Consider the following 23436-nt stretch of genomic DNA (forward strand, 5'->3'; position numbering starts at 1 on the left):
GGGAGCCTTAACGTCTTCCCCCAGTCCCCTGCCTCACCTGGTGACCTCGTCCATCAGCCCTCTACTTGCCAGGGAACCCTGACCTCCCAAACCTCCTGGCTTCTCACTGGCTAAAGGGAAGCTCCTTGAAGACAGAGGTCACCTTCCTTCTTATATTGTCTCCCTAACTTAGCACTGACTAGTGTTTCCTAAAGGCTTGTTGCATCAAAGGGAGTGTGCTGAGAGAGGAAGGATATAAACAGTTCATGAAATGATTGTGCTATACACAATACTTTAGCTCATAATTGCATGTCCATAGAGGGCGTCATATAAATTGATTGTGATTTGATATTATTCATGATTACTGAAAAGTGTATTCCTAATGGGACAAAAGGAGGAAGTATAGGTGGATGGTGACTATGAGGTAATTTTGCTTATCAATCAATCAGCCCTTGAGAAAGGTATTTCTATCAGGAACAGGTAAAAGTATATTTTGGCAGAAGGGCTGTAGGTACAAGACAGGGTTAAAATAATAAAGATATGAAAAGAAGGACTACCCTAGGAGAAGACTAGGCATTATAGGATAAGCAACACCACATGAAGAAGCAAAAAGACCAGTTATAGTAAACGGAAAGGAGAGAGGATGTGAACACTGACTAAATCCTACTTTCAACAGATTTGACCTAAAGAGGGAATGACATGCATTCCCAATTCAGTTTAAAAATCTATTCTACCCTACCTTTAACTTTTCTTCGATTTTAATTTTAACTTTACTTTTGTCTTCTCTTTTATTGGTCTGGGGCTGGGGGAAGGAAAGTAAGGGGAAGAAAGGACTGATAAAAGGGAAGGCAAGGGCAGCTAGTGGTGCAGTGGATAGAGCACTGGCCCAGGATTGAGAAGGACCTGAGTTAGAATTTGGCCTCAGACACTTAATAATTCCTAGCTGTGTGACCTTGGGTAAGTCACTTAACTTCATTGCCTTGAAAAAAATTAAAAAGTGAAAAAACACCCAATAAAAGAGAAGGCAAAAATAAAAGTAAAGTTAAAGTTAAAAATCAAAAAGAAAAGTTAAAGGGAAAGGGAGGAAATTGTTGGTGAGGAGGAATGAGGGGAAAGGAAAGAAAAATATAAACAAGGAAAAAGCATGGCAGGAAATACAGACTTAGTAATCCTAACTGTAAATGTGGATGAGATGAACACTTTCATAAAACAGAAGGGGATATCAGAATGAATTAAAAACCAGAATCCTACAATATGTTTACAAGGAACACATTTAAAGCAGAGAGATACACACAGGGTAAAGGTAAAAGTCCAGAACAAAATATATTATACTTCAGTGGATGTAAAAAAGACCAGGTTAGCAATCCTGAACTCAGCAAAAACAAACATCCCATTAAAAGGGATAAGAAAGAAAACTATATCTTCTTAAAAGGCACCATAGGCAATGAAGTTCTATCATTATTAAACATATGCACCTAGTGGTATAGTGACCACATTCTTAGAGGAGAAGCTGAATGAATTACAAGGAGACAGCAAAATTATAACAGTGGGGAATCTCAGATACCCTCTCTCAGAACTAGATAAATCTAACCACAAAATAAGAGGTGAAGAGGGCGAATAAAATCTTAGAAAGCTTATCTATGATAGCTCTCTAGAGAAAACTGAATTGGGATAGATAAGAAGATACTTTTTTCTCTTTGCAGTATATAGCACCAAAATTGATCATGTATTAGGGCATAAAAATCTTATAATCAAATGCAGAAAGGCAGAAATAATAAATGCATACTTTTCAGATCATAATGCAGTAAAAATTACATGTAATAAAGGTCCATGGAAAGATAAATTATAATCTAATCTAATTTAAATAATTGTAATTTAAAGAATGAATAGATCAAAGAACAAACTATAGAAATAATCAACCATTTCATCCAAGATGATGAGATATACCAAAATTTATGGTATGCAGCCAAAGCAGGTTTTAGGGGAAATTTTATATCTCTAGGTGCTTATATGAATAAAATAGAGAAAGAGGAGATCAATGAATTGTACATGCAATTTAAAAAGCTAGAAAAAGAACAAAATCCCCAATTAAATACCAAGTTAAAAATTAATAAAATGAAAAATAAAACCATTGCATTAATTGAATAATAAATATTATTCAAATAAATTGAATAATAAATATTATAAATAAAATTGAATAAATAAAACTAATACAAGTTGGTTTTATAAAAAAATTAAATAGATAAACCTTTAGTTTGATTTAAAAAAAAAAGAAAACCAAATTACCAGTTTCAAAAATGAAGAGTGTGAAATCACCACCAATGAGAAAATTAAAGTGATAATTCGGAGCTATTTTCCCCAATTGTATGCCAATAAATTTGACAATCTAAATGAAATGGATGAAAATTTACAAAAATATAAACTATCCAGATTAACAGAAGAGGAAATAAAATATTTAAATAACTCCATTTCAGAAAAAGAAATTGAAGGAACCATCAATAAACTCCTTAAGGAAAAAATCTCCAGGCCCAGATGGATTTATAAGTGAATTCTACCAAACATTTAAGGAGTAATTCCAATTTTATATAAATTATTTTTAAAAATAGGAGTTCTGCCAAATTTCTTTTGTGACATCAATGTGATACTGATACCTAAACCAGAAGAGTCAAAACAGACAAATTATAGGTAAACCTCTCTTATGAACATTAATGTAAAAATTTTGAATAAAATTTTAGCAAAGAGATTATAACAAATTATTATTAGGATAATACACCACAATCAGGTTAAGATTTATACCAGGTAACAATCAATATAATTGACCATATCAATAATAAAACTAACAGAAATCATGATTATCTCAATAGATACTGGAAAAGCCTTTGACAAAATACAACACCTATTCTTCCTTAGAATGATAGACAAGATCTATCTAAAACCATCAACAAGTATTATATGTGAAGGGGATAAACTAAACTAGGAACATTTCCAATAAGATAGGGGTGAAATAAGGATGTCCATTATCATCACTACTATTCAACATAGTATTACAAATGTTAGCTTTATTATTAAGAAAAGAAAAAGAAATTGAAAGATTCAGAATTGGCAATGAGGAAGCAAAATTTTCACTTTTTGTAGATGATATGATGGTATACTTGACCCTAGAAAATCAACTAAAAAAAACACTTGAAACAATTAAAACTTTAGCAAAGTAGCAAGATATTAACTCCACATAAATCATCATTTCTATATAAACAGTAAAGCCCAAGAGCAAGAGATAGAGAAATTTCATTGAAAGTAATTATAGGCAACATAAAATACTTGGAATCTACCTCCCAAGACAAACCCAGAAACTATATGAACACAATTACAAGATACTTTTCACACAAAATCAGATCTAAGCAATTGGAACAATGTCATTTGCTCATGGTTAGGTCAAGCTAATGTAATAAAAATGACAACTGTACCCCAAATTGAATTACTTTTTCAGTGCCATATCAATGAAACTACCAAAACACTATTTTATGGAGCTAGAAAAAAATAGTAACAAAATTCATCTAGAGCAATAAAAAGTCAAGATTATCAAGGGAATTGAAAAAAATGCAAAGGAAGGTGACTTAGCAGTAACAGAACCAAAACAATATTATAAAGTGGAAGTCATATAAACTGCCTGATATTAGTTAAGAAATGGAATAATGGACCAGTGAATTGGAGAAGGTACAAAAGAATCAGTAGTCAATGACTAGAGTAATTTATTGTTTGACAAATCCAAAGACATCAACCTCTGGGATAAGAACTCTCTGTTGCACAAAAACTGCTGGGAAAACTGGAAGATAATATGGCAAAAACTAGGCCTGGACTCACATCTCACACTCGATATCATAATAAGGTACTCAAGCACAGGGTACAGGGTACAAGATTTAGACATAATTAGACATAGACCAATTAAGAGAACAAGAAATCTGTCAGATCTATGTTGAAAGAAATTCATGATGAAGTAGAGAACATTATAAATTGTAAAATGGATGATTTGTGCTATTTTAAATTAAAAATTTTTTGCACTAGTAAAACCAATGCAACCAAGATTAGAAGGAAAACAAAAAGCTGGGAAATAATTTTCATTCAGTGTGTCTGATAAAGGACATTTCTGAAATACATAGAGAACTGAATCAAATTTATGAGATTACAAGTCATTGATCAATGTTGGAGAGGATGTGGGAAAATTGGGACATTAATGTGCTCTTGGTGGAATTGTGAACTCATCCAATCATTCTAGAGAGGAATCTGGAACTATACCCAAAGAACAATAAAACTGATCATACCCTTTGATCTAGCAATACCAATATTAGGCCTATAAACCAGAAGAAATAATTTTAAAAATGGGAAAAGTCCTACATGTTCCAAAATATTTATAGCACCTCTTTTCGTAGTGGCAAAAAACTTGAAATTGAGGGGATGTCCATCAACTGGAGATTGGTTGAACAAGTGGTATATGAATGTGATGATATTTTTCTATAAGAGATCATGAAGAAATCCGACCAGACTTTAGAGAAGCATGGAAAGAATTACATGAACTGATGCTGAAGGGAGCAGAACCATTGTCAACATTAACAACATTGTGAGTTGATCTGCTTTGATGGATGCAGCTCCCTCAGTGGTTCAGAGACCAAGGACAACCCTGGGAGACCTGTTATGGTCAATGCCATCCACATCCAGAGGAAAAAGCCAGGGAGTCTGAATGCAAACTGTGTTCACTTTTTAAAAACTTTATTATGTTTTTCCTTCCTTTCTCATGGTTTTTTCCTTTCTCCTTCATTCTAACTCCTCTTTCACAGCATGACTATTATGTATATATATTAAACTGGAATGTTTATGTACAACTTTTACCAGACTTTGCTGCCACGGGATTGGAAATATAAAACAAAATTTCAATTAGGAAAAAAAGGCTTGTTGATTCGTTGACAATTGCTGTGAAACTTATAAAGATCTAGCTCACAAATAAAACTCGTGTGTTTTGTATAGTTAGTTAAGGAATAAGCATTCCAAGTATAAGAAATACAATGGCAGCCCAATACCCAGGAGCCATTTCATAAACTCCACAATTTAAACCAGTTTTACTGGATCCAGGTGCTGCAGTATGGATAAACTTCCACACTGCTTTTGACCTTTTCCTTGGTTTCTCCTTACTTAGAATTGGGCTGACTGCTCAATGGTCACCTGGAGGCTGATAGGACCTCTGTCCAGGGCACTTCTGGGGAGAAGACACTTCTAGCTTGACCTTCAGCATTTTCCCTGTGACATTTTTGCCATTTTTTAAATTGGGTCTTCTTGTGTATGTGCTTTGAGATCATGGGTTCTAAGGGGCTCTTGTGACAAGTAGAGAGTGCAGGGAAGGGGTTTCCTGCCCCTCACCCATGTCTCTTTGTGATTCCTGCCTTTTATAATGTGAATGGTGTTCAGATGGGCTTATTTCAGCACCTCCTTCTGAGGCAACCTTCCCAAATGGTTCTCCCAGGTGAGGTGAACCTTGCAGGATGGGCTGATTGTGCTCATAGGTTCAAAGGCATACCAAGTATCCAGACTTAAAACTTCTAAAAGTAAAGAAAGCCTAACACTAACAAAAAGCCCCCACCCATGAGCTTAGAATAGTCAGCTAGTGGAGACAATTAGGTCAAAACAAAGGCATTTACTAACACAACATAGTAAAAGTTGACACAAAAGGCAAATATAATGACATGGGGGAGCACATGAGGCCTGTGCAACTCACTTCATTGATCTCACAAGGCTCTAAAAACCCTTTTCTTCTGGCTGGGATGGTGTCAAAGCTACTTCTTAGTCCAGAGATGACAGGGGCCACTGGCTTCCTACTACTGGCCATGTTGGTAAATGAAATGTTTCCTATTGGGTAAACCATTCCCCTGTAAGATGTGGCAGCTAAGGTAAGACAAACTATTCCCACACGCTTGTCCTTTGGTAGAGGAGCAGGGATCATATCGGATCGGGGAGGGTGGGGGGAGAAGAGATGTTCCCTAATGCAAATTCTCTCTAAGGCTGGGAGGATTAGTTTTTAAAGGCCAGCAGGAGTGGTCCTTCTAATTCATCATTTATACAGAGGGAGCAGGGTGAAGATCCTGTGAAATCTTTTGGCTACCACCATTTACTTCTTCACCTTTTGGGAGATAAAGTTCTCTTTATGGCTAGTTATTGGATTATCTGTTTTTGGAAGAGAGCATGTACCCCAGCAGACTGGCTAGAGCTCCTTAAGCTCCAGGGGCTCCTATTGCCTAACCTTTTAAACTCTCCTCCCTTTCCAGTCTTCTTGCACCTTCCTCTTCCTCATATATTCTTCCATCTGGTAACCTTGGCCACTGCCTGCTCCATAAACTCAAGCCTTGTCCCAGCCTGGAATGTTCTTCCTCCTCTTCCTTGATGACTCCTGATTTCTTCCTTTAAGTTGCCACTACAATCCCATCTTCCACAGGTAGCCTTCCCTCCTTTCATTATTTCCTATTGATCCTGTGTGTTCATCCTTGTTGGCTTGCTTTCTCCACCATTAGAATGTCAACTCCTTGAGGGTAGGGATTGGTGATTTTGAACCAATCACTCCCCTCTCGTGCCTCTGTACTTGAATTCTGATATTCACAAAAATCTTCCATTGATTTGGTGTATACTCTGATGACAAAGTTGCTTCCATTTCCACTTTATTACTCTTCACCCAAAAGGCCTCTAACAGGCCTCCCTGCTCGGGTTCCTGGCTTTTCTCACTTGAGTAAACCTTTCTAATATACAATAAGAAGGTCTTCTCCCCTGCCCCCACAGGCTCTTTGCCACCATTTTTAATTACTAGATAGAATCTTATTCCAATCCCGTGATACATACCTGCCCCCTGTGTTAGGGCCATGGTAAGGGCATTGACTTTGGGGACCTGTACAATCCTATTAAAACAATTCTTCTCTGGGCACTGGCACTAGTCTCCATGTGACCTCTATTGGGGGGGGTGCCCTTGCCCAGATTTTCAGCTCATAGCCCTTGTGGTTAGACTTGAATGATGCAAGACAAACGTTCTTACCAGGCTTTGTTAGGTGCATTCCATCCCTGGTTAGCGCCTGTCATTGCTATAGTTCTAAGCCATGGTTCTCAGATACCATCTTTTTAACTTGCTGTTCATTCCCAAGCTGCAGAGAGGCCACAGAGAAGGAGGGCTGAAACCATCAGGTTCAGCTGCTAAGAGCTCCCTGGTGACCAGACACCATTTCCAGCCAAGTAATGGGTTTAAGCCTTAAGGGTTTAATGTGGGAGTGGGCAATGAGACAGAGAAGACATTGTCATCCATCACTTCCATTAAGTATGGGGGGGGGGATGGTCGAGACACAAGTTACACGGATTTGAAAGCCAGTCAGAAAGGTTAATAGGAAAGGGAGTTCTTGGGGAAGCCAAGAAGGGAGAGGCTGGCCTGGGTATGTACAGAATATGGGCAATTGAAGCCCCTGGGAACTGACCTCTATTTTGTCAATAAGGCACTACTTTCAGTAGTTGTTGGTGATGTTGGATGTTGTTGGTGACAGTGGAGGTATGGAAGAGAAGAAAAGGGGCAATCAGGGAAGAATGAAAGCTTTGCCACGCAGCCCTAGGGGTCCAGATGAGACTAGCTGGCACAATGGCATGCTTTGCTCTGGTGGGTCATGAAGGGCCAGAGGCAGCAGCTGGCTGAGCCAACAAGTCAGCAAAGACAGCATCTTATTGAAGGTCAAGACTGTGAAGAGAAGAAGCAAAGCCACAACAGGGGTGTGAACTGGGAGAACAGGGAAGGATATGGAAGGGTGGAGAAAAGAGGCAATGGCAGAGCAGCAAGGACAAGAGAGGGAGATACCATGAAGACAGAACATCTACAAGTGATAGTGGGCTCTAAGGGGATGACCTCACCTTGCCCAGACATGGCTGAGCTGGTACTGAAGAGGCTGACCAAGGAAAGATGCCCACAAAGAGGAGGGAAGGGTCTGGCTTTGCAAGAAAGACTGAAGATCCTGGCAGCATGTTTCAGAGGATGGAGAAGCAGAGAAATCCAGAACAAACAGAGCTAAGAACTCTGCTTAGAAGCTCCATCCCTAGGCCTGCATCTGCAGGGGGGGCAACTAGTCAGTTGACTTCTTGAGAGGTAGGAATCACTTCAAATCACCTTTGGAACCCCAATTTTGGAATTTCATGCTTGCTAAAGAATTGACTTTAGGAGGGTGGATGAAGGCGAGATGACTTGTGCACAAGGAAGAGCATAAAAGGAAGGCCATGTGAGAAGGGAGGGTGCACATATGCAGAAGAGCTCATGGAGCAGGTTCACGTCTGGAGGTCTTGCACAGGCAGCTGATGGGATGAGCAGTGTCCAATGACCTGAGTATTAGCAGGTATGTTGGGATTCAAGGCAGGGAAGAAAGAGCTTTCCCATGGGGGTCCTGGGGCTCGCACTTTAGGTCTGTAGTGGGAGGGCTCCTCCAAATAAGCCAAATCCAGCTATATGAAACTATAGCAGGGAGGGGGGAGGATCAGATAGCAGCAATTTCTTACAGGAAGGCCTTGGGCCTGTGACTCCAAATGCCAGCTGGTGGCAGACAGGAAAATAATCCTAATATTACTGTGCCTCCTGGGCCTCCATCCCAAAGAAGAGTTGATGTGGTCTCTAGAGCACCCTGGGAGAGAGTTCAGCAAAGAGAAGAGAAGGCTGGACCCCGGACCAAATTTCACATCTTCTCATCTGACCATTGCACAGAGAGTGCTCTTGAAGCACTGTTTCAGTCTGTTATTGCTGTGTGTCTTCCACTTAGCACTTTCCTCTAGGGTATCCCGGCAGGCCCCCAGCAAGGAATCGTCTGGCACAGAATAGACCTTGGTCCTGTGCAGCTCCTGCTGCTTCTGTCCTAAGAGTCATGGGTGAGCTCACTGGGATATCCTGGTCCAGTGAACAAAGCCCTAGGGGAACTAGATCTTATCCATCTGGACATTTCCCACCTTACACAAAACAGGAGAAAGCTGGGAGGGAACGGAACGCTATAAGGCAAAGTGTTGGAATCTAAAAGGGAAGGTGAACTGGGAAGTGGGGTAGAGTCCAGCTCTGCTTCCTGTAGGACCATGGGCTTCAAAGCTGAGCCAAGTAAGGGAAAGGAGAGGAGAATGTGGGAGTGGGAGGGAAAGGGGCCGAGTCAAGGGGGGGCTAGGGCAGCCTCTTCAAAAGCCCCTCAGCAGTTGAGGCACCTGTCAGTTAATAGCATTTATGAATTAAGAATCTCCCATGTGCTGGGAAAATAGAGGACAAACAACCACCCAAACAGATCCTCCCTCCAAGGAGCTCGTGGTCTGATGGGAGAGAGAATAGGAAAGTACTAACACTAATGAGGAAGGAGAGGGTTCAGGCAGGGAAGACAGGTTGAACTTCCAGAGAGAAGAGACCCCAACATGTAGAGAGTGGTCCCTCAAAGAAGGGTGTTCAATAGGCTTCGTCTAGAAGCTGGGAGACTTGTCTCTTGCTCCGTGGCCAGTCCCCCCTCACTCTCACCAGCACAGCCATGAAGATTCCTCTTTGGGCACTCTGAGGCCCTTAGGCCAGGCTCTTGGAGAGAGGGGGCCATTTCTCAAAGCCAACAGCCCATGTTGGGGACTGAAGGTATAGCTCTTCCACTTCACGTTTTACCTTAAGGCAAGAGAACGGTCCCCAGGGCTGAGGGTCTGGGCAGAGGCATTCCTGGCCATGATTCCATTCTTGGAATATGGGGGGGGAGGGGAGTCTTCATTTCAGGGGCATTTGATTTTCTCCTATCATGATACTCCAGTTAAGTCTCTGCAAAAAGTCCCCCAGGAAGTGAACTACACCCCAAATTATATAAAAGAGAATATAAAAAAGCCAAACCTTAAATGCCTGAATTTTCCAAGGGCTTAAAATGTTTGTGAGAATCATCTTCACACTGACACCCAGATACAACCAGATACATACATACACAGACATACAAGATACATGAAGGACTCTCTCCAGCTGTGCTCCACAGCTCCCACACCTGCTGATATCTACTTCTGGACAACTTACACTCCTGAAGCTGTGGACTGTGACCAGTCCTCTATCTGCTAGTCACTGTCTCTCTCCCATAGGTTGTCTTCTCCCCCCACCCCCCATAGGTCCTCTTGAAAGAGAGGAAGGAAACTTTCCAATGACCTTCATTAAAAATTCACAGAAGGTAGACAGTGGGGACCCCTCTAGTCCCCAAAGGCATCCCCACCCCCACCATCCAACCCTGAGGAAAACTACTGAGGCAAAGGCCTGTTGTCTAGATACACAAATACGGTGAACTAGACAACCTAGGAACCAGGGCACCTCCCTTCTTCGGTTTCAAGGACAGGGGGTACCCAGGGACCTTTACTCAGAATCATTTTTAAATGCATAAAATACCCTATGTATTAATTATGTTGAGATACAATTATCAATGCAAGTTCATTTTACGGACCAGGACAAGAATGAAAAGGGCAAGAAAGTCCATGGGAAACAGATGGTCCTTGAATAACCCCAGACAACTTGAAACCAGGCCCGTATTTCAAATGGGAACATTTTTTGTGTCATGCTTCATTTTTGAGTCTAGAAGACGCTGATGCTGGGAATCATAAGGCACTCAGAAGATGGGGAGTCGTAGAGGACTGGGGTCTAGGGCCCCTCAGGTTACACAGAGGATAGCAGATCTGGGGCATCCCATTCTGGGGCACCCAGAGAGAGGCCCATGGAGGAGAGGAGTTGGCCACAGCTCACGATGAAAGCCGGTGATTTAGAAAACAATCTGTGTCTGCTCTGCCAGGTGTTATATTCCAGGGGTGAGAATCAGGAGAGGGGAGCGACAAGCTCACACAGAAGGAAGCACAAGCTACATTCAAACGAAATACAATGATTCCAGGGTCTTGAGAGGACTCAGCCAGAGGAAGTAGGAGTGGCTTCAGGTAGGAGAGTCTTGACCTGAAGCCAAGGTTCCATGTGGCAGAGGCCAGAAGGGAAGGGAGAGCTTGTGGGGAGAAAGGGAGTGGGTGGGGCCGGGGAAGCGGAGGTGATGCGCCTGGCTGGGAATATCAGGTACAGGTGCCCTGAGAAGATAGTCAGACTGTGAAGGGTTGAGCTATCAGGGTGCTGCCTGTGTGAGTGGAGAGAGGAGAGATGGAGAGATACTGTGGAGACAGAATCAGCAAGACTTAGAGAATGGACTGCTGGTCAATGGGAAGCATTTGGATAAAAACACACAAAAAAGGGTTAGTCTAGGACCTTCCACAATAGGACAAAATAAATTTCCAAATGTTCAAGGGACTTATACATAAATAATGGCATCTCTCTAAATCCTGGAGGGCCCTGGAAGAAGCTGATTAAGAACTCTTAACAAAACAGGGATAGGAGAGATCAGAAAAGACCAAACAATTCTGGTTCCACAAAACTGGAATTCTCTGGCAAGGATCAAGTCAACAAGGCAAGTAGAAGCTATGAACTGACCACGAAGAATTTTTGCATTGAAAACCTTTGACAAAGATTTTATCACCTTCCTAGAGAATCACCACAAAAGTAGAGGATCAAAAATTAGGCTCCAAAAAATCAGTAATCAAAGGTTATGAACAATTTTCAAAGGAAAAATTACAAACTACTAAGAGCCACTTGAAAGAACGCTTCAAATCACTAATCAAAGATATGGCAAAATGAAAAACAATTTAGAAACAAGCAAAGACAACACAAGAAGGGACTCCTCAGAGGGGAGAGGTGGGGGGGGTGAAATGGTCTGCCTATTGTGGAAAACAATATGGAAGTAGGTGGGAAGAAGTGACAAAAAGTGGCAGAGATCCCATTACTGAGAGTTAAACCCCAAATGGTCATAGACAGAAACAAGTCCTATATACACACAAAAACATTGAGTTCCATACCTTTTGTGGTAGCAAAGAGCTGGCAACAGCAGGTCCCCATCCTCTGGGGATCGGCTAACCAAAGAGCAGAAGGTAAAGGCTATGGGCTATCATGATGCTGCAAGAAACAACACAGGAGGGACTCAGAGAAGCCCGGGAAGACTTGTCTGACCCAGGAGGCATCATAGACTGAGCTAAGCACGAGTCACCATAGCAATGACAGCGACGGACACGGAAAGGACCAACTGTTCAAAAGTGCGCACGGGAGCAAGCCTGGCCTTGGAGGCGGACAAAAGCATGGCCTTCTTCACTGGTTTGAAGAAATGAGGGCCAGTGGGAAACACTACATACACACAAACATGCATATATGCTGTGGGACAGGATCAGGGCCTACCACTCAGTTTGCTCTTTATGAACTGGGTTCATAAAGGGAATACAGATGGGGCAGATATGGAAAGGCATGTCAATTTTGTTTCGATAGCCTTGGAATTATCACAAGATAATCTGTAAAATAGCTTCCTTCTTTCCTTTTCTCCCTCCCTTTTCCCCTTCCTCTCCTTCCTCCCTCCCTCCCTTCCTTCCTGATAGTAGGCTGCAAGCTAAATATTGACTACTTATCAGCCAGACTCAGGGTACACTTGGTTGGGGTCTGAATCGAGGTCGACCAATTCTGAGTGAAGCATTTAATCTGCTGGGAAATAAGGAGTTTCTGAGGAATTCTGAACTAACAGTGTATGATCAATAACGGACCATAAATGCAAACATTACATATGCTGAAGGGGTGCTGGGAGGGTGGTGGGTCTGTGGCAAACCAGAGAGATAGTTCTAAGTCGTATATCCAAGACAAGGCAGACATGGTACAGGTGGCCTGGCATTCTGCCTGAGAATGGGACTGAGGCGTGAGCCAGCCAGCCTCGCCTCAGGCCTCTTTGCTGAGAGCTCCCTTCCCAGAAAGGAAGATTACTCAAAGATATGGAAAACCCAGAAGAACAGAGACAGAGCGAGTGTCAGAAAGACAGATCTGTCCATGAGGATTCTGAGCAAAATGCTCCAGCACATCCCAAGACACCATCCTTCGGAAACAAGCCAAAGACCACCTGGCAAAAGAAGCTGAGTCAGCAAACTGGTCCATGAGCAAAGCCCTGGCAAACCTGCTGGCCAAACAGGAGCTAAGTTTGAGAGAACAAAGGGACCTCTGTGGTGTGAGCCCCATGGTGCAACGCCTGGCCATCCAGGCAGGCCAGTGGCCTGACGCTGCCTTCTTAGTCTCTGGATGGTGACAGCAGAAAGGGCCTGGAATTCTGCTTGTGACTGCCTTTGGGAGTCCAGAGCAGCGAGGGGCTGGCTGTTCCAGGATTCCACAGCAAAGTCCTTAGTTAAATAAGGAACCCGGGAGGTTGGCCACAGGAGCAATGATAATCATGAGCACTGGGCTTCAAGAAGACACACTCTTGAAAACTTCAAGTCAAAGGGAGAGGAGACAAGAACTCCAGGGGATGATGTATTTTAAGCCTCAGAGCCTGTGAGCAAGCAGGAGACTGGGAGTGATTTTTTCAATTCAATTAAAAAATTTATTAAGTGTAAGACACTGTTCTGAGCCATGGGCATACAGGTCCTGTCCTCAAGCAGCTTACATTTTAGAACACCATTGAAGCAAATACATGGTCTACAGAAAATAACACAAAGTATGACCTGAAGGATCCAGAGCAATGAAGCCCATGCCTAGGTTGTCCATGTCCATGAGCGGCAGTGTCATGCGGCTCCTACTGGAGGGGTCTCCAGTGCCAATATTTGGGGGGAATGGTAGTCCTTACTTTAGAACAATCCCTGCCAGCTGTGGAGACGCAGGAAGACCCCCCCCCCTGCTTCCCCCAATAGGAGGCTGCTCCAACAGATCAGGTGAGGAGATGAAGGCCTGTCAGGCAACAGGAAAGGGTGTACCAACATTAACATACTGGGGAAAAGGGCCTGTGTTTGAGGATAATAAAGTAGAACTGATTGGTGGAGATCCACAAACCAAAGCCCAGGGGAGACCAACAGAGGAAACAAAGCTGATGTTTGTCTTTTATTCTTGAAGAAGATCATGACATCAGGGAGGTGATGCCATGGACAAGCACATGAATTGGATTTGAGTGAGGGGGGCTGTGTTAAGTCTCCAGTCTCGCTTTTCTCTTCTGGGGTCATCCGGATCTAGTGGTCATATGTGAATCAGAACAACTGGAGATGGTACTGAATGCAAGGCAATCAGGATTAAGTGACTTGCCCAAGATCACACAGCTAGTGAGCAGCCAAGTGTCTGACGCCGGATTAGAACTCCTGTCTTCCTGACTTCAAGGCTGGTGCTCTATCTACTGGGCCATCTAGCTGGCCCCCAAACCAAGGAAATCTCCAGGGGAGGAATAGCACAGAGAACTGGAACTTGGTGGGTCCCCTGGACTCTGGAAGAACCAATTTCCAACAATTCAAGGAAAGGAAATTGAAGACCCCTGGCTCCTGAAGTGAGAATATATGTACATACCCAAGAGTAGTAGCACCAAGAACTGAGGAACTTGGAGGAGCCCCATGGCAGGGGAAGATGCTGACTTGCCCACGGTCACCCAGACGTCAATTGTGGGTCTGGCATTTGGACCCAGGTCGCTCCTCAGGTTAGAGCCCAGAAGAACAAAGGTCAGGGGGCAGCAAAGAAGGCAGAAGTGCAAGGTTGGTGAGTCTAGTCGGAACTGGCAGCGGCACCAATATCTAAGAGCAGGCCCCAAAGAAGAGCTTTGTGAATGTGCTGGGCTGAATTCCAATTCCAGGCTGGCAAAACTCCAGACTTCTCTCAAAGCTTGGCTTTGGAGCCAATGAGATCACCAGGAACCAGACCCAATTTGCTCCCCTCATAGGTGATGAATGGGGAGACATTGGCATGGAACCCGGCACAATTATGGTGATGAAAGGGCTGACATCCAGCTCCTGGCAGTCTCCAGTGGAGAGCCACAAGGATCAGCCTGAGCCCCATTCTGAATGCATTGATCAGGGACTTGGATGGGTAGAGATGGCATGCTTAGCAAAGCTACAAGGCTGAGGAGGGACAGCTAACAAAATCAGGATCCAAGAAAAGGACCTTTGGACAAAATCTTGAAAAATGCTCTTTATTAAGAACAAAATGTGAAATCTTCATTCCGGATTTTAAAAATCGGCTTCCCTGATATCCAATGGGGAAGACAAGAGCCAGATGGCAGTGACTCCCAAGGTCGATGAGTCAGCAGGGTGACCACTGCACAGCTAAAGCCTTCAGAGCCTGAGAGGGCTATGAGTGGGGTCTGGCTGACCCCAAGGAGGAGTTCCAGGGCCAGTCTGTGGCCAAGGACAAACTGAGGTGTGTTCCTGAGGTCAGCTGGGGAACAAGAAACCGCGCCATACCGTGATGGACTGGATAAATGGCTACTACTCCTCAACCACAATTTCTTTCAGCACATATCCATCAGGATGGTAAGATCTTCATCATTTCAGTAAAACCCAGAAAAACCACTCCATAGGCAATTTGGAGAAATAGCTTTCTGCAAAAGAACTGTTCTGAGCATCCTGCCCCGAATAGCCAAGACTTTTCCTTTTTTCATTTTCACCCAACAATTCCATTTCACAAATGACATGAGAGCTTTGAGGCCTTCCGAATTCCAGGTCCAGAAACTGAGGAAATTGGTCAAAACCCCCCAGTTCAGGCCTCTCTCCAATTTCTAACGAAGTTCTGACTGAGACATAAGCATCAGCAGAGCCCAGAAGGCACCTGTGGACCAGGGCAGCAATTCGGCCTGCTCTCTGACCCGCTGCTGACCCCACAGGGGTAACTCTCCCCCAAAAGTGTGGAATGAACCTATGAGGGAACTATGGGGGCCCCAGCTACAGGATGAGCCCTCTGGGTTTTTTTCTCTTGTCAAGAGGTCAACTTATTTTTCCGGGTACTTAGAAAAAAACGTCAGTTGTTGTTCCTTGGGTAGGTGACCCAATTAGACTTGTCCAAGACTTTCCTGAAAAGGATAGAAGGGTGACAAACACAATACCCAGATCTAACTTCCAAGTCAACAATCACAAAGACCTGGAGACTGTCCCTGTCTTGGGGGAGCTTGTCCTCTCCTTGGGGTAACATGGACTAAAATAAGTGACCCTAAAATACCTGCAAAGCAGTTCAGGGAAACACCACATGGGGGTAGCACGGAGGGAGACTGCAGTGGGTGAAGGGTCAGCTGAATGGAAGAGAAGGATGAGGGGAGAGGAAGGCCAGCCTGGCCCGCTCCCAAATGGGAGAAAGGCCTTCTGGGGCCTGGGCACCCTGGTGATAAAGGGTGGTGGAGGGTGTGTGTGTGTGTGTGTGTGTGTGTGTGTGTGTGTGTGTGTGCAGGTGCTCACACATAGGGTGAGGTCTGGGGGAAACCCAAGGACATGCTGAGGCCTATGGGACCACCAGAGGGAAATGCAAAACAGGCTCAGGAGAGAAATAAAGGGGAATCCCGAGATTAGATGGTCTTTTGAGAAGTGAACTTACCAAGAAAGAACTGAGTGAGAAGAGAAGGGGGTCCTTGGAAACGCACTCATCCATGGGCGTAGACCGTGGATGAAGGAAGATCCCACCAAGAAGACAAAGAAGCAGTCAAGCAGGTAGGAGAACCAGGAGAGGCCAGGGAGAAGAGAGCATCCGGAAGGAGAGGAGAGGCTAGCCAGCACCATCAAGAAGGCTGAGGGGTAAGAGAAGGCCAGTGAGAGGTGACGGGTCTCAGGAGAGGCTGAGACACGCCATTCAGCTTCCACGGTGACCTCCCCCCCAGCGCTAACCACCCGCCATCTGGAAGCTGGACTCTCGGTGGGGCGGTGGCCCCAGGGCTGGGTTCCAGAAGGTCCACAACAGACATCGGCTGCGGGGAGCAGCCGAACACACAATCCACTTTAAAAGACCACACACAAAGGCTGGAGTCCAGTGAGAGAGAATGAATTCAGTTTTATTTTGTCCTCTCTGAATGTCCATGTAACACCGGCTCTTCTACCAAAGAACGGGATGGGGGGAGAGTTCTGCCTAGGCTTTCTCACACAAGGCAGCTGGCAGCAAGCGTCTCTTCCGTGTTTTTGGCTCCGAGAGATTCCGCGGTCAGTACCAGTGTCCATGATGGTCAAGTGAAGCAACACGGGCAAGCTGCCGAGAGGGCTCCTGGATTGACCGTGGATGTACCTTTGCATAAAGTGCTTCTGGATTTAAAAACTGGAAAGCAGCCAAGTGTCCCCACTTGGGAAACCAGAGTAAAAGCATCCCAGAGGAGGCTCCTCGAGTCCATCCTTCCTTCCTTGGCGGCCTGTGCCCTGGCACCGTCCTCCTAGCCTCCGAGGCGCTGGCCTTCGCCCCAGGCAAAGCCTCCTGGGCGCTCTTCAGGTAGGGGGTTGTAATTGGGGTCATCATCCGGTGTATCAAAAATTGCCTTCCTAAAAACAGATAACAGAGGTATTCTAACTTCCAGCATTTGAACCCTTGAGTCATGGGGAATTGGGAAACGGTTCTGGAAGAGAGCTATGGGAAAGGCTTGGCAAAAAATGGCTATTTTTAACTTGGAGCACAAGCAAGCAAACATCACAAAAAGCATACTTGGAAAGATCTGGTGGAGTAAACAAAAGGCCAACCAACTGGTCTTTTCTTTGAATGGGTAGATAAAACCAAGACAACATAGACCTTCCAGACCGACATCCCTCACCCGATTCCCCTAAACCCAACAAAATGAATGATCTCACATGGACAGCCCCGAGCCCCAGTGCCCCATGATCACGGAACTCTGGGATTTCTGCCAAGCCCTCTGTGGCTGCTGGCCCCCTCCTCCAGCCCTGCTTTCTAATGAGAAGCAGCTCACTGTGAGCAAGATCTCCTGGACATCCAACCCTGACTGCTGCTCCAAAGTCAAGAGAATAACAACTCGTTCAACTCCTCAGTTTCTCAACCATTTTCAGAGGTCACCATAGTACCTAACTTCCCATCCTGGCCCCCCACCCTGGACACTGGCAGCTTTGGCAACCTCCTCCTTCCTTCCTAAACTCTGGCATGCATGAATGCAACACTGCAGAAGACTGAGGAGGGCAGAGGTGAGCAGGGTGAACCGACACCTCCATAGTCCTGGAAATCATGTCAACAAGCCAATAGGCAGCAGCATTTTCAACCACCACAATTACCTGGCTGACTCAGAATCATCCTTCAGGCTCCTAAAACCCTTGAGACTTTCCCAAAGGAGTTTTTGTTTAGCCTCACTCCCCTCATGCTCCCCCTACCCCAACCTTATACTTGGGATAAATGTTTGTGGATGCATCCACCCATTTCTCCATAATTCAATCCATTTTGTTAGATAAGATTCAAAGTTTTAGACTTTCACTCTCAAAACCTCTTGGATCTCCTCTATCATGCCATTAATCAACTCTGACCCTCCCATCTTTACCTGACCTGCAGATCTAGGTCTTCTCAAGACAGTGGTAAAAATGTTGGACAAGTTCTTAACTGACAGCTTGACTCCCATGTCCTAAGGCTTTTAACAAGTCTGGCATAACCACTGGGTTCAAGGGGGTCATATTGCTAGACACTCATCAAAGAAGGCATTTCCCTAGGAAGCCAAGCCAAGCCAAATCCTCTGGCCTATTCCAGTCTCAATCTTCCTTTCTCACCCTTCTTGGATTCTGCAGGACATCTTCCAGGCTCTCCCACCTTTACAACACCCTGGAAAGATGTTTAAAATCAGTCTGCAGAGGCCCCAGGTTTACAACGATGTTCAGTGTCACCCTCAACAACTTGTCACACATCCAACTAGACCCTAGTTCAAGGACTCACTATTTCTCACCTAGAGGAGGACCACAGCCTCCTTCCTAAGGGATCTACCTACCTCAGTCTCCCCACTCTAGTCCTTCCTTTCGTCTCAGGCCTAAGGGAAGAAGGCACTAAGCATTTCTCTGATCTCATTTGATAAATCTGGATATAATGTAAACACTTCTGTCTGGTTTTCAAAGTCTCAACCCAAATTTCCAACAAGTAGGACCCACATGTTTATGAACCTTCTTCACAGAACATTCCCTGATTTCTGTCCCAAACTACCTCACCCTTATTTTTATTTTTTCTCTTTTTATTTAGGAAGGATACATTTATAAACAGATTTTCTCACTAGAATGTATATTCTTTGTGAGCAGAGATTGCTTCTGTCTTTGGGCTTGAGTTGTCTGGGGGACAGTAGGGTCTTATGAAGTCCCTGAGAGATGATTTAGAGCCCAGTTATCACCATCCTATCCCCTGTCCCACTTGACCTATTTCAGTGCCTGGAATGCACTCCTTTCTCAGCTCCTCATCCAGGCTTTTTCTACTTCCCAGTTCTCCGCCACAGTGGTATCACCATCAACATCATCAATGACATTTGCTCCCTAAACTAGTGACTTCAAGGGTGAAGGGGATTCCCAGTAAAAGGCTATCCTTTTGACAAGGAGAAATGAAAAGCCTGGCCCAGGGTCTACCAGCCAGCACATGGCCTTTAAGCATATTAACAGGGCTTGGGACATCCTCTGATACTCTGTTGTGAATGGTCCCTTTCTCTGATTATCAGACACAGTCTAAATGGAGGCAACCCTGTCCATAAAAAGCCCACAATCTGTTAAGCAAGAATACTCACAAAATAGCAGGTGTTTTCAGAATTCTTGCTCCCCCTGGCTGATTGGGAAATACATCTTCCAAGAAAAAATAGATGTGTCCAACCGCAATTCCTAGAATCAACCATAAAACAAGGGACAACAGGAGGGAAAAGATGAAGATTGTGATAGGGCTGTGGGTGCTTTCCCTGCAGCCTTCTGGCAAACATGATTTCAAAGCTTCCGGGAGAAGGTCAGCCTAAGTCGCTTACCCAGAAGGTCCACAATGATGGAGTTGCCCAGTAACAAGGAAAAACCCATGAGGACCCAGGGCAGAAAGGGGGCCTGGAAGTTGAGAAGGCCAAAGAAGTTCATGCGAACATATGGATTCCTTCGGCTCCACACATAGACAAGCATGATAGTAAAGGCCTGGCCCAAGAAAACTAAGCTCACAAACAAACCAAAAAGCTAGTAGCAGGAATCAAGGAAAATCACCAAAGATGCCAATAATCTGGAAGAAAAGGCAGCTAGCTGGGGACAAGAGAACTTCAGGGGAGAATCCAGAGCACAGCAATGCTCTGGGGAATGAGAGGAACAGCAGCCGGGCCTGTGCTCAGGAGCTCCCTCAAGGAGTGCTGGGTCAGCCTGGGGAATCAGTGGTGCAGACTGGGATTCCTGAGGATCCAGCTGAATTGTCCCCCCCACCCCCATTTCCCACTGTCATCTTTTTCCTCCTGTTGTCATGGCCATACCACTAGATTTCAGCCCCAAACAGGAACAAGGGTATCTTGAGGAACTGACTCTCACTGTGATGTCCTCCCAGGTAGTGACTCCCAAGCAGCCTTCTCTCCATGATAGTCTTTGTGGTTCTACTCTGAATCTTTTATGATGTAAACACAGCCCAAGGCAGTCCTGGCTTATCTTATAGGCAGCCCAAGAGGTGCTTAGTAATTACTCTGAGTCAAAGGAGCCTGAGTGGAAGTTCCCTGACCTCACACCCTTGCATCTAACCCATGCTCAGCTAGGGGAGATCCCAGAAATCGTGGGGGTGTGAGGGTTGAAGAGACAAAGGACTTCACAACTTCTCAGGGTTCCTTCCAGTTTTGAAGGATACAGTCATTAAGAGTCCCCCAAAAAGGAACATAAATACAAAGTCTGCTGTCCGGCCTCGAAAAGAGCCTTCCTCGAGCATTCGGCAGTAACGGTATCTGGAGGTGGAGTCAGGAAAAAGAAAAGCATCCAAAAACACAAAGGTGAGGTACACATGTGTAGAGCTTCACACTGGGCTGCTCTTTGCCTGGATCCTCAAAGACCAAAGCTCCCCTGCCCCATGTGAGTCCAAGGGGACCAACCCAGTAAGGACAGCTGGGGGCTCTTGCCCAGGCCCTGTTTCCCCAGAGTCTCACTTCTGCTGGTTATCTATTTCCTACTCACTGCTTTTGTCCTGTCTCTTCTAACTCAAAGACTGTTTCCTTTGGTAGGAAAAACCTAGGGAAATAAGAGACAGCTTAGCCTTTTCTCCAGACCCTTTCCAATTGCTTAGGACAGTCCTGGACTGATGAGTCACCTGTTTCCCCCTCAAGACTTTGCTGCTGCTGCTGCTCCAGGTCTGCCTCATTTTACTATTAATTCTGGTTTTCTCTCTATAGCTTCCTCCTTCCCAAATCCAAGGTGATGGGCTTGGGCATTCACATCCTCAATCTATCCTTCCTGCATTCCGCCTTTGGAGACATCTGTCTAGCTGACTTGCCCAGTGATCTCACCTATCCCTTTATCGACCCCTTCCTGGCCCCCATTCCTTCCTTCTCTTCCAAGCAAAGATTGGGGGGGGGTCTCCTAATTTCTAACCTGCGACTAGGAGTCAGATCCAGAAGACAATGTGGACATTATGAAGGATCTGGCTGCCCTCAGGTTTATTTGGAGCAGAGTTCCAGTCAACATTCTCCCCAACAGTCATCAATTCCTCTCAAAAGAGGAATGTGTCTAGTCCTCAACCTCTCATTACCTGTCCTGTTCCTTGGGCTAAAAGCACTTTACAAATATCACTAATCACCCTATGAGATCAAGGGGGGGGGGGGGATCTGGGGAAAATAAGCATTAAGGGACCCGCTGTGCCCAGAACTGGGCTTTGGGCTTCTATGCTGGATCCTCACAACAACTGTGGAAGACATGGCCATTATCTCCATTTTACAGATGAAGAAACTAAGGCTGAGTACTATTTGCTCACAGTCAGAAAGAGTGAGCATTTTTCAAGCCTTCAGCATTCTATTCAATGCCTCCATCTCATGATCTTAACAACTCTCATATATGGTCCCTCCTCTCCTGAGACACTGCCCTAACCCTAAATGGCCTCCCACTCTTACCTGGACCTCTGCCTCAGGTCTCTCCCATTCCAGTCTATCCTCCATTCAGGCACTAAAGGAATCTTCCTAAATGCTGTTTGGCTTTCAAAGCCTTCATCACTGGCTCCCTGATGCTTTGCCAGTCTCCTGACACTATTCACCACTGGTTTCCTGGTTGTTTCACTACTTCTCATCTCTGGGCAGACTCTCCCTCTCCTGCCCTAACTACTGACCTTCCTGGCTTCCTTGTGCCTTTAGGAATCCTTTAATTCCAGGGCCTTCCCTCTGCTCTTTATCCTGTCTTTAGTATGTTGTTCCTATTCGTTTGCACGTAGTGTCCCCCAGGAAGTTGAGCTCCTTGATAGGAACTGGCCTTTGCCTCCTTTCGTACACCCGGGACACAGTGCAGGTGCTCAGTCAATGTTTACTGACTGGTGGGTGCCATAAATAATGCCAAATAGCAAGCCAACAGCTAGGACCTTGGATTTCTGACAGTCCTCAGCAGTCATCATCTGATAAAGGATACAAGAAAATCATATTAAATAAAAAATTGAATCCAACTGGTCCAAAGAACAAGAAATTGGTGATTAATCTCCATATCTGTAAAATGAAAAACAAAACTCAGAATGAAGGATCAGAAGTTTCTTGGGAATGAGTCGGAGGGGGCCCTGCCCCGGGGGGGGGGGGGGGCTCTGCCCCGGGGGGCCTGCCACAGAGTGGGCCCTGCCCGGGAAGGGGTCCTGCCCCGGGGGGGGCTCTGCCCCGGGGGGGCCCTGCCCGGGAGGGGGCTCTGCCACAGAGTGGGCCCTGCCCGGGAGGGGGTCCTGCCCCGGGGGCCCTGCCACAGCCCCGGGACCTCGGGGCTCTCTTCCAGCTCACTTGTGCGCCTCTGCGGGTGGCGCGGCCCGCACCGCCCGGGCCTCTTAAAGCACCACCGGCCAGGGCCCTCGGCCTCCGGCTTCGGCCCGCTCACTTGGGGTCCTGGGTGTGGGCAGCCCCGGGCCTCTCTCCGGGGGGCCCGCGCCCCGGCCCGCCCCGGGCCTCTCCGGGGGGCCGCGCCGCCGCCATGGCAACGGGCCGCCCGCTCACCTGGAAGTGCCGGAAGATGAGCTCGGGGTTGAAGTAGAGCTGGAAGGGCGTGATCAGCTCCAGTTGCTGCGGACAAGAGAGGCGGCTCAGGCGGGCGCCCCCGGCCCGGCCCCCGGCCCCCGCCCGCCCGGCCCGCCCCGCCCTCCGCGGGCCGCCGCTCACCACGGCGGCCGTGGTCAGGACGCAGGCCGTGGTGTACGCGCGGCTCACGGGCGGGATCTGCAGGTACTCCAGCCTCAGGCTCTGGTACGCCATCTTCCCCGCCCGCCCCGCCCCGCGCGCCCGCGGCGCCGCCGCCGCCACCGCCGCCGCCCCGCCGCGCCGCCGCCGCTGCCCAGGCCGCTTCCGCTTCCGCCGCCGGGGGCGGGACGCGCGGGGCCTCTTTCCGGGCCGCGGGCTCTCGAACGGGACCAATGGGAGACCTCCGAGGGGTAATGCGCCCCGCCCGATCCCTGCCAGCCTCCCCGAGCGCCCCTTGCACGGGCCAATCAATGCCCTCCTCTGCCCGCCG

General features: G+C 46.0%; 1 protein-coding gene across 2 annotated transcripts; it reads right to left on the reverse strand.

The window, feature by feature from the left end:
* Window positions 1-16835: 16835 nt before the first annotated feature.
* DERL2 (derlin 2) lies at window positions 16836-23219 on the reverse strand. Of its 2 annotated transcripts, XM_074190495.1 has the most exons (7): window positions 23088-23219; window positions 22926-22991; window positions 22363-22436; window positions 20609-20702; window positions 19767-19962; window positions 19539-19629; window positions 16836-17331 (listed from the first exon to the last, which is right to left on the reverse strand). In XM_074190495.1, the coding sequence occupies exons 1-7, from the start codon at window positions 23178-23180 to the stop codon at window positions 17226-17228; spliced, it is 720 nt and encodes a 239-aa protein (XP_074046596.1). In that variant the 5' UTR covers window positions 23181-23219; the 3' UTR covers window positions 16836-17225. The 2 variants fall into 2 exon arrangements, with proteins under 2 accessions (XP_074046596.1, XP_074046597.1); XM_074190496.1 differs by lacking the exons at window positions 16836-17331; window positions 19767-19962; window positions 20609-20702; window positions 22363-22436 and having other exon boundaries at window positions 19544-19629.
* Between the last annotated feature and the right edge of the window lie 217 nt (window positions 23220-23436).

Source organism: Macrotis lagotis, chromosome 6, assembly GCF_037893015.1.
Source record: "Macrotis lagotis isolate mMagLag1 chromosome 6, bilby.v1.9.chrom.fasta, whole genome shotgun sequence".
Classification (NCBI taxonomy): Eukaryota; Metazoa; Chordata; class Mammalia; order Peramelemorphia; family Peramelidae; genus Macrotis; species Macrotis lagotis.